At 35.3% G+C, this 12056-nt stretch overlaps 2 protein-coding genes across 2 annotated transcripts; one reads left to right on the forward strand and one right to left on the reverse strand.

Moving 5' to 3' along the window:
• The first annotated feature begins 3962 nt into the window (after positions 1 to 3962).
• LOC120146516 lies at positions 3963 to 5747 on the forward strand. The gene is given in 2 exon segments (XM_039160047.1): positions 3963 to 4749; positions 4751 to 5747. Coding segments are annotated over 2 exon segments (861 nt in total). The 5' UTR covers positions 3963 to 4296; the 3' UTR covers positions 5159 to 5747.
• Positions 5748 to 6626: 879 nt separating this feature from the next.
• On the reverse strand, positions 6627 to 11862 carry LOC120146515 (pyruvate kinase 1, cytosolic-like). Its single transcript, XM_039160046.1, has 16 exons — positions 11730 to 11862; positions 11522 to 11618; positions 11340 to 11437; positions 10855 to 11010; positions 10537 to 10614; positions 10222 to 10353; positions 10024 to 10104; positions 9873 to 9944; positions 9691 to 9780; positions 9231 to 9375; positions 8861 to 8949; positions 8200 to 8295; positions 7994 to 8061; positions 7760 to 7859; positions 7152 to 7211; positions 6627 to 7026 (listed from the first exon to the last, which is right to left on the reverse strand). The coding sequence occupies exons 1-16, from the start codon at positions 11796 to 11798 to the stop codon at positions 6874 to 6876; spliced, it is 1584 nt and encodes a 527-aa protein (XP_039015977.1). The 5' UTR covers positions 11799 to 11862; the 3' UTR covers positions 6627 to 6873.
• Positions 11863 to 12056: the final 194 nt, after the last annotated feature.

Genomic DNA, 12056 nt, shown 5'->3' on the forward strand with positions numbered 1-12056 from the left:
TATACTTTTATCTTGTACCTTTAACTTTGTATTGGATTTGGTGACCATTCTTATTTTAATAATGTCTCGACTATTAAAAGTTATAAAATGGATTAACTATAGGACGTTGTTTTGTTGAGTTTACCGGCTATTAAAAGTTATAAATGGTCATTCAACTATTCATATGTTTCAAACTCATCATTTCTCGTTAAAAAAATAATGGCCGTCTGAGCTAAGACATTAATCTGCTAATTGAGATATGATAAAACTATATTTAATAATGTCTATTGGTATCACCATTGCTTTCAAACAATGGCTCGACGGTATAATATTTCAAATACTAATGTAAACACAAAAATAATCCATAAATACAACTCAAACGGTTCTCAAATCAGATTTTATCATAAGATCCTTTCAATAGGTTAGTGTTCAGCTCAGACGGTTGTCAATTTTTTTAAAAAAAATAGACGAGTTTAGAACATATGAATAATCAAGTTTTGTTGTAACTTTAATAGTTGGAGGAATCAACAAAGCAGCGCCTATAGTCAAGATCATTTTATAACTTTTAATAGTTAATGGATTCAACAAAGATCACTCTATATCGAAACACCATTTATATAATTCATACTATAATTTAATCAATCAACCGTTAAATCCCGTAACGTATGTTAACATAGCCTTTGATCCATCATAATAAAACTCACTTTTGTCCATTTCAAGTTTTCATTAGCCTCCTTCGCCATCAACCTCTTAAGTGGTTACTACGACTTTGGTCCAACTACTACATTACTGATGATTAACATCTGTGAGAACTATCTAATAATTTATTAACAATTTCATAACTATTGATGATTTTTACCATAAGGTTTAGGGTTTAATAATGATTCAATAATTTAATAATTATTCAAAATTAAAATGATGAACAAACTGATTGAATTTTTAAATATTGAATATTTATTATTAAATTAAAAATTAATTTTGAGAACTAAAATTATTATTATATCATATTACATCAGTATTTTCGATGAATTAATTATCAAGCCTAATGAAATGTGATCAAAATAAAAATAAATTTAAACAACAGTTTACAAACAAATTTAAAGAAATCTAACACTATCAAAAAAGAAAAACAATGTATATATTTAATGTTAAAATACAGTGAAAATTCCACTTATTCTACACAGCCCAAACAAGTCCTTAACAGATTCTGGATTGGGTCATTGGGCACCCTCATCATACCCAGAAGAATTGTAAGGTGGGAGAACCACATGAAACAACATTCCTCTATCTATATGTATATGCTAAAATCAAATCCTTTAATCTTAAAACCCTCACTCTCCATACATTAATCTTAGTTTGGACCAGCTCTAAATTATAATCTCTTTTTTTTCAACTTGAAATACGATTTAGCCTAACAACCTATTAGCCAAGCGGGTGTGGTGTCAGTCTCGTGTTACCCAAAATTGCAACACCACTTCCACTTGTCCATATTTAATCAAACCATATGGGAACAACACCCTTAAAGGCTCCCTGCCCCATTAAACCATAACGTAGGATTCTGCACAGATGTCTAAATCCCACATGACAAACCAACCACAACGCCTCTCTCAAATATTAAATGATCTTTATGGATGCATACTACTATCAAAGGACAATTTCAACCATAAGTGACACATCAAAACCTGGTGGCTCAACTTCTATGGCATTCAAACTACAAACAAACAGCCTAACACCTGAAACGTGTTTCCGGGTGGTCCGTCCGGCAAGAACTCCTTTCCTGTTGCTCACAGCTGTAATACGACTCCAGGGACTGACCTTTCGGTAAAAGAGGACAATCGGACTAAGTTCATGGTTTCCACTGGCAATGCAACTTCACAGTTATAACAACTTTAGAACCAACCAATTATGACACAACATATTCAAATATCAAAGCTGGACGAGAGTGTCCAAGTTTCGCAATTTCATTTTCTTCTGTCAATTTCTAATACCATATGCAAATCTATGCATTTTAATATGCAAATGGTTGGCCAAATCGTCAAGGAAAAAGCAGGGATATGCAAATGAAGTCAACATATAGAAACCAATGTTTAACCGACCATAGCAACCTCATTAGACTTTATTTTCCTACGAGAATGGGCACGGTAGACTTACAGGTACAGGTACAGTTGAAGACAATTTCCAGAATCACTATTTTAACTAAACTAGATGAAAACAGTGAATCCGTACATGATCCAACACCCAAACAACCACAACCCACAAATTTCATAATTTATACCAACATTCATTATGGTATAACTGCTGAAAATAAATTAACAAATATTGCAACAGAAAAAGTTCATAGAGATCAGAATAGAGAAAACAACGTTTCTCCTACCACCAATAAGCTTTTAAGCATAAAGAAACGATGAAGGCGACAACATTGTGTTGATAAGGATATAAGAAAGAAACTAGATTATCTCATTTGCATGCAAAGGTGTAAAAAAGGAAACAAAACTGGGTCACATACTACTACCCGAAAACCAATTATGCCGAAATCCTCTAAAACAACAAATGCCTTTAGAACTATAAGCTGTACGTGAAACCCCACATGAGATTTTCAGGGATGGTGATGACGACAATCTCCTATATGTTTCTGGCTATTTCAAAGTCCCTCTTCTTTTGCGCTCATTTAGGTCAGTGGGAATAATAAATACAGAATCTACACAAAGCCCTCCTTTAGAATGTGTGCAATCTATCTGTTTCACAGAAAATCTGACTTCCGTTGTTGGTTCTGATCCACTGACCATAAATTCCCTTACCTTGTAGTCTATTCAGTATCCACGCTAATGGTTCCCATTTTCATAATCTTGTTCAGTATCGTCTAAATAGTGTTCACATGATGCTAGCTGACCATCAGAAGTACACAACTCAAATTTCACGGGCTTTATGTCCCAACCATGGGTGTGCTCGAAACTAGACACCTGTCTCCCCAACCTTTATGAAAATCTTCAAAGGTGAAGCCTGAATGAGAGAGTATAGATATCAACTGGACGAGGGAACTTTACTACTCCATCTCTTTATTTAACTAGTTTTCTGTGTTTAGGAAAATATCATTATTATGTGTTTAGTTTATAATTTTGGTTGTTAACCTTTATAGTAATTTGAATATTTTCTATTTTTAAAAAAAGTTTAATTTCATATTTTCAGTTTTATTTATTAAACATGATTTTTAATTTCCAAAAAATAGGAAAAAATATTTTCAGAAATTTCAACTACTATAGGTTTTGCAATTTTTAATTCCATACACTTTCTAATAATTAATTAATTTTATTTAACAATGTATTAATCTTTTTTTAATTTTTTAACAGATATTAATAATAATAAAATAAAATTTAGGGTTTAAGATTAAATTATAATCTAGAACTTAGAATTAGAGTTTTAATATTTATGATTTTTAGTATAGGATGATTTAGGGTTTGGTAAGATTTGGTTCTTAACCGCTTATTGATGTATGACGTCCTTCTTGAGACTAAAAAAATACTAAAGCCATGTATTATAAGTAGATAGTTAAAAATGTATTTTTATGATTATCCTAATTTAGTTTAAATTCTTAAAAATAATTTAGATTTTTAAAAAAAAATATTTTTTAAATAAAATTAATTGACAGCACACACCAGACACTAGTTATACATTAATTATTCACATTATTTAGATATTGTTTATTATATTTATTAAAAAAAAATAAATATAAATGAAAAATATATTTTATTGGTATAATATATAATATTGTAGAGTGTATGAGTATAGAAGTCATTTTGGCACCTATTTTTGAACATTCCTGTGGGTTTGAAAAGGCATGTATTTTTAGTAATAATATAAAATGCCGCCTACAAGCCGAAACCATGGGCTACCATACCACAGCACCATGAAAATTTAACACTTTCCCAACCTTAACAAAACCGGCTACTCGGCTCTCTGAATGCTTTGCTTTGCTACCTCTCTCAATCTTTTGCCATATAAATCTCTCCACCTTTCTTTTCTTTTGCTTTTCTCTGTTGCCTTATTCAAAATTCTTATAACCATCCGCAGCCTTTTCTTTCTTTGTAATTTTCGTTGGTGTTGAAGAAGAAGCTCTCAGCTTTATGTGCCTTCTGATTGTTACAACTCAGTTGCAGCCAGTTATTTACTGGGTATGTCTCTCTTTCTATTTTTAACGCTTTTATCAATAGCTTGTTAAGAATTTAAGGGGGGAGGAGGTGTTAAATAGTGTTCAATGACATGTTTGAGATCTCCAATAATTGTTGTAAAAGCTGTGGGGTTTTTTTTTGGTTATTCTGAATGGAAACTAGTGGTTTGTGTGGTGGGGTGTTTTCTGGGATTGGTTCAGGAATGTTAGGCCTTGAAATGCCATTACACCCCCAACATCATCATCACCATCATCAACAACAACAACCTAGAAAGCCCCAAACTACCCAAAACTTGTCCCACTTGCATAACACCCCACAAATGGTTAGTTTTTCCCATCATGAAACTGACCACTCACTGCACCAGCAATCGGTTAAACGAGGCTACCCTTGTGGTTCCAAATCCAAACAACAATCCCCTATGAGTGATGAAGATGAACATGGTTTTAATCCTGATGATGCCAAGAGAAAGATTTCTCCTTGGCAAAGGATGAAATGGGCTGATAGCATGGTTAGGTTGCTTATAATGGCGGTTTATTATATTGGTGATGAAGGTGGATCAGAAGGGAATGGATCGGACCCCAGCGGGAAGAAAAAAATTGGTGGTTTTTTTGCAAAAGAAAGGGAAATAGAAGTCGGTTTCCAGGGCTATGATGGAGAAAGGGTTTTATGTTTCACCACAACAATGTGAAGACAAGTTCAATGATTTGAATAAGAGGTATAAGAGGGTTAATGATATACTTGGTAGAGAAACTGCTTGTAAAGTGGTGGAGAATCAAAGCTTGCTTGATACCATGGATTTGTCTCCCAAAATGAAGGAAGAAGTTCGGAAGTTGTTGAATTCTAAGCACTTGTTTTTCAGGGAAATGTGTGCTTATCATAATAGTTGTGGCCATGGTGCAACAGCTGGTGCTAATCAGTCGGCAGAGGTGGCTACTGAGATATCCCAGATTCAGCACCAGCAAGCTCAACAACAACAACAATGCTCCATTCGTCGGAAGCTGCTCAAATATTGATATCGGGAAATTCAGGTAGAATCGAGACAGAGGCATCGAAGTTGGCTAAAGTAGGCAGTGAAGATGAGGATGACGATGATGACGACGAGGCAGTGGATGGTCACTCAAGGGGATACAATGGACATGGGAAGGAAGATGATGAAGATAACCACGAAAAGCCTTCACATAAAAGGGCAAGAAAGGGAACATATGTGGTGTCACCAACGCCATTGATGCAACAATTGAGCTGTGAAGTTGTGAACGTGATACAAGATGGGTCGATGAGTGTTTGGGAAAAGAAGCATTGGATAAAAATGAGGCTAATGCAATTGGAAGAGCAACAGGTCAGCTACTAATACCAAGCATTCCAGCTGGAGAAGCAAAGGCTCAAGTGGGTGAAATTCAGTAGCAAAAAGGAAAGGGAGATGGAAAGAACAAAGCTCGAGAAGGAACGAAGGCGGCTCGAAAACGAAAAAATGATGCTGCTTGTCAGGTAGAAGAAGCTGGAATTGGTTGATCTTTATCAGCCTCAGTCTCTGCCTCATCCTCAGGAGAGATCCATCTAACATATCTGGATGAAAAAGGGGTCATATTAGATAGAGATTTTAGAGGTTTAGATCAGATATAGATACTAATCAAATATTGTTCTGCATTTCTTATGAAAATCTATGTTTTCAAACATGAATACTTTGTTTGAATTATTGTTTCCATTTCTGCTTTGTGTCCATCGTTAATGAGGTTTTTGGCTCACATTTCAGTTGTATTTATACCCGAGCCAATCAGCTAGACTCAATCAGAACCTTGAGAGCCAATCGATTAAATTAATTGAAGTTATTTTGGTTAATATACGTAATAAATTCTAATTCGACGAGTGATTAATGTTTCTAAAATTTTGATTAATAAAAACTCAGTTAAGCTAATTATCCGTAATAAAGGCAGTGAGAATCTAAATTAGATTTCTGTTTATTTGATTGGAACTTGAGATTACAATGTTCGATTGTGTGAATACAAAATTAAAAACGAGCAACTTTTATCAAATTATCCTTATTATATTTTCTTTTTAATCAATTAAAATTTTAATATTAAATAAGAATATTTACATTAAAGTTATTAAACCATTGCCGTTACACTCTCGAGTTTATAAAATTTATATATTTAATATATAATTAATATACCAAATAATACTAAAAAATAATTAGAGGAAAAGAACCATGTAACCATCGAGTATACAATATATATATAATTAAACAACCCCCAAGATTTGGACGGACTCTTATTCCTCTTAAAGGGAAAGAACCTACTCCATCCCTAAGCTTCAAACCATAGCTTGCCATTGACTCACATCCCAAACCAAAAAGAAGAAACCACTAATCATCAATTAACCATTTTCCCATCGGCTAAACCATTTCACCTATTGTACATCAACAAAGAGAACCCAAACTGGTCTTAAAACAATATCAAGCCGACAATGTTCTACCTTCCATTTGCATCTTCAAATATATGCATATATAAATGAAATCAAGTCCTTCAAATCATTTGGAACTAATATGGGATCATGTTCATGCCATTTCAGGTGGGCTATTGTAAAGGTCCGCTTATATAATATTCTTAATACAATTTCAATACCAACAACCTGGAGAATAATAACTTGTAGGTGCTGACCATTCGCCACTTTCAAAATTCAGCACCGGAAAGAATCCCACAAAAAGAAAAGAGTGGACAGAAACTGATTTCGTTTAATCTTCGAGCTCGATGATCTTCACAACAGAAGCATCTCCGACCTTCTGGCAGACAACAACTCGATCATGTGACTTTATAATTCCTGAAGCCTTCCCATAGTCGAGAGCAACCTTCAAAACTGACTCATTAGTTGCGCTTGTAGACTCCGCCTGCAAAACAAAGTAGAATCAACACAAGTTCCCAAAGTCAATCCAAGTCTAGAAATGCAGAAGTTTCTTTCAGGGTTGTAGACAGTAGACTGCAGTTACTAACATATAAAAGCAGGGATGCTTACCGCATGTCGTGGATCAGCCAGCATAGGGAACAGACCTCGGACTATGAGGGATTGCCTTGCCTGTAAGGATTTGCCAAAAAAAATAATATAATCTAGGATTGACACATGCTTAAGATATGAAAAGCATTCCATCAACATACACTTCCAGAAATTAACTATCAATATAAATTAAAAGTTAAGAAATATTCCGACTTCTAAGACTTCAGTGACAGGGTTATACCACAAAGTCTTCTTTCAGATGACTACTGCAAGGCATTATTAACTGCATCTGAAAAACTGGCAGCTGTTACCAATGGTTTCATAGTAATTTAAATTGCTTTTAGAACGAGAGGGGTTTTTCATTTTAGTGTAAGAATAAATCATCAACACATAAATTTTAGTGAAAGAACGAACTTTTAAGATGACATTCCAACAACAACAGGTAAAGTTAAACCAACCAGTCAAAGAGCTCATAATTAGGACTAGAACAAGGGAATATATTAGCTAACACTAGCACAATCAAGGATTGTGTTCACTTTTGGGGCATGTTAAGAGACTACAAGGCAAGAAATTGAATTTTAAGCAGTTCCTTGAACATTCAGGGTTCAGGGTAGATGACATTAACATACCTCAAAGGCCCCGGTGAAGGTCCACTTCAGTTGGTTAGTCTTGAGGCGAGGGATGACAACCGAGAGAACTGGCATTACTGGCCTGTACTTAGCAATCAATCTGGTACAACATGCAAAGGGAATACATTCAGAAACCGCATAAATAAATCAAGGACTGTGAATGTTGGAAGGTGAGAAAAGAAAATAAAAGAACCACTCAAATTCAGTTAAAATGATCGTATAGAAATGCTATACCTTGCAGCTCTCCCCGAGGATGTGAAACATATAATAACAGACGCCTTCACCTTAATTGCTGCTCGTACCTAAACAGGAAATTCAAGGGATCAGAAACACTTTTACAGATGCATACTTGAATTACCAATAATTTGAGTGGTAAAGTCCACTACATTACAAAGATAAAAACATGCAATCATAACAGCATAAATAGGATGAATAACTACCGCGGAGGAAGCAATGGATTCCAAGTGGGTCATTGGCTCTCCAACATATTTGACTGTTTTCTTGAAATACAAGTCTTGGTTGAATACCTTCTCTGCCTGTTAAATTTATAATAAAATCTCAGATAAAAATGCTTAGAAAATGGAACAGTAATAAATATTCATATTTTTACTTTTTAATTAAACAGTGCATGAACAATAAGTGATCCATCTCATTGACATGCATGGCAAGTTAATGGATACTTGATGTAATAACCAACAATAAAAATAAAGCCTCCGAATCCAAAAGAAAAGTTGACACGTAAATTCTGCATTTTTTGCATAAAAAGTGCATCCAGCGCACAGGATTTTGATTGCAATGATAAAAAGTTAAATTGTAGAATGTTTTGGAAGTCATTTCATGTTGGGTTTTCTTAGTTGAAAAGGCAAGAAAAAACATACAAGTTCAGAACAGATAATGAATACTCTCATACAAATGTATAAGCCCCAACGAGGCAGCAGTAGGTTAAAAATGCAGTCCCGTTAGTGGCTCTCGTGTGTCAAAACCATATTAAGTCTATATAGAGTCTCTCGAAGGGTATCAAGGACATCGATCTCCTAACTGGGAGCTACTTGTGTCAAAAGATTCAACCATGCACATATACAAGATATAAAGGGAATCTACCTCTGCACAAATCCTGCCAACAGTAGAAATGGTTTCGACAGGGTACAATCCACGCAGGGTCTCAGCACCAAGAAGAATAGCATCACTTCCTGCAGCAATGAAACTGGGTCACTTAAAAACTAGGTAGCAAGTCTTGTACAGCGCTGGTGGGTTATCATTTTTTTTGAAGGGTGTGGAGAAAACATTAAATAAGAGAAACAGATTTATGCCTCGACGGAAATAATATCGGTTAGAAATTCAACAAAAAAGAGAGAATTTTTATGCATAAAAGATCATCACATATATCATGCAATCATAAATAATTTGAAGGATATATCAACCAAAAAAGAGTCCAAAGAGCAAATGTCCACAACAAAGCATAGTAATATACCATCAAGAACAGCATTGGCAACATCAGTTGCCTCAGCACGAGTTGGCCTTAAGTTGTCAGTCATACTGTCCACAACACGAGTGACCACTGCAGGCTTTCCGGCCATGTTACACTTATAAAGGGCAGCCTTTTGAAATAAGAACACCTGCAAGGAAAAAAGAAGTCGATTAGCCGGAAGCTCTAACGGATAGCCATAAAGGCACATATCCACACATCAAATCAAATTACACAGTTAAAGCCAGGACAAAGAATCCAAGGCTAGCTGCTAATAAGCATTTACGGCGAACTGAAGTTATACATGATAGAACAGACTATACATTCTATTCAATGACGAACATTTTGCAGAAAAACTAACACATCATATCCCCTTTGCAGATTGGATCTCTGCTATTTATATAGATGAATTGCATACTTTATATATGAGTGGAAAATCATTGCTAGTTCAATTTAAGAAACATACCTTCTCAGGTGGGAGATCAATGCCCAAATTTCCACGAGAAAGGATAATACCATCTGCTTCTTGCAGGATCTCATCAAAATGATTTAAGCCCTAAAATTTTAAAATAATATCACATTCTTATTCACAAATTCTGTAACCAAAACCTATATATTCATCGTTCTCAGTAAACACATGAAATGCACCTCTATGTTCTCAATCTTAGCAAGAATTTGTGTCTGAGAGAGGTCACCCAGCTTTGAAAGGAACTCGCGAGCCTACAAAGAGCATACAAGAGCAATCAGAGAACTGCAAAACTTTCAAAATACCAAAGGGATATGCAAAAGTGATACTTACGTGACGAACATCTTCTGCATGTCGTGTGTATGATAGAGAGAGGAAGTCGATTTTGTTTTGAACTCCCCAAGAGCTTATAACCTGAAGTGGGTATAACCAGGTCAGAAAAGGAATTCATGCAACAACCTACAACTTACTATGAGACTAATTTCCTTCTCCATTACTTGTTAAATGGGAATAATATCAAGGGCGTCTTACCTCCTTGTCTTTATCAGAGAGGGTAGGCAACTCAATACGAATTTGAGAGGCATGCAAAGTGAACAATGCGCCAGTTAATGTAGCAGTATTCTTTATCACACAAACCACATCATTTCCTTGTACCTCACTAACCTGCGCAATTTGATTCACAGTTCATGCAATTGACGATGTAAAGGAATTCTAATTGTAAATTTCAAATTCCCTAATTGCCACCAATCAACTAATAGGTAGTACAATAACAGCAAAAGAGACTAAAATAAATGCAAACAGAAAGATGAACTCGCATAGTCATATTTTTAGTCCCTCTTTCCTTACCTCTAGCCATACAGATGTGGTTTCACTCCCAGTAAACAGGTACTGACCAATAAAAATAGTGTCTCCCTTCTTCACTGCCTGCAAAAACCAGATTGACAGGGCTAAATAAATGAAACTAGATTATCAATATCAAGAATCTATAGGCATTACACTAGCCAAAATAAGCCGCCCAACTTCTTATCAAGAATCTATGAACACATTGTGCTTTTAGACTTCAGAACCAAAGGGCAAGAAAACAGGGCTCGTAAATACTTCTCAAAGCCAACAACCAAATTGGATACACAAAATGCAAGGTGTGGCAGGGGATTAACATTAAACCTTTGACAGTCCATCAAAATTGATTGGCAGTATGTTTGAAGATGCTTCTTGTCCTTCATCTGGTGTCAAAATAACAGTAGCATCAGCCTCAAGTGAAATCCCTTTCTCGCTTTTATTAACAACCTGCAACTCAGGGCCCACTGTATCCAACATAACCTGAAAGGCAAAAACCAAATACAAATCACTTTATGGTCTTAAATGTCACCATCCCCATCAGAGCAATCTAAGAACAATCTGTTCAACGGTAACAAACAAACAACTAGCCATTGTTTGACACACTCAAAATTCAAGAAAAAAGGCAACTTCTTCTCAAGTAAGAATTTACCGTAAAAATAAGACAAAAAAATGTTCTAATATCACATCAAAAACCACCTTTTAAAAAGAAAAACACGACAGTATTTTCTGTTTTTCTGATCACATAGGATACATCAAGACAGACCATTTTTCCTAGGAAACAAAAATCAATCAAAATATAAATAACGTACGGCACAAAGCTTTTTAGTTAGCTTAACGGCTGCCTTTAAATTTTCTAAAGTTTCCTGATGATACTCCGGATCATGCCACGAGAAATCGAACCTAGCCACTGCAGAAAAACAAAAAAAAAAAAAAAATATCGCTTCCAATAACACAGCAGTAACTAAAAGAAGTGAGGCCGCTAATACAGTACCAGACATTCCAGCTTTAAGGCAACCAGAAATAACCTCAACGGATCCAGACCTTGGACCTAAAGTCCCCACTATCTTCGTCATTGCCGGGAAAAAACTCTGAAAAGACAAGAAACGATTCAGTTTCCAAATCTACCAGGATCCGATCAGATTCCCCGGAAAAACCAATACCCTAAACAGATCGACTTGAGAAACGAGAGTGAAACTTACAGCCTTAGATGGCTCCAGGATTGAAACCATCCTGATTGGCTCTTCCAGAAGCAAATGACTCGACTGCATTCTTTCTTTTGGTGCCGACGAAAACAAAAATAACAGATTTCCCTTCTTGAGTTTTGGCGTGAAGAGAATCAAGGGTTTATATATTTATTCAGTAATGGATTCGCAAAACCTTGAACCGAAGAATAAGCTCTTGCCTCGAGTAAAAATACCTCCTTTTTATGGAAGGAACCGGGAGCAGCGCACTGGTTAATAATTTCAATTATTCTTTTTTTATTTTGGTAATACTTACTAGGATAAACTACATATTTAGTCATTAAA

Source organism: Hibiscus syriacus, unplaced genomic scaffold (genome assembly GCF_006381635.1).
Source record: "Hibiscus syriacus cultivar Baekdansim isolate YM2019G1 unplaced genomic scaffold, ASM638163v2 tig00110929_pilon, whole genome shotgun sequence".
In the NCBI taxonomy this organism is placed as follows: Eukaryota; Viridiplantae; Streptophyta; class Magnoliopsida; order Malvales; family Malvaceae; genus Hibiscus; species Hibiscus syriacus.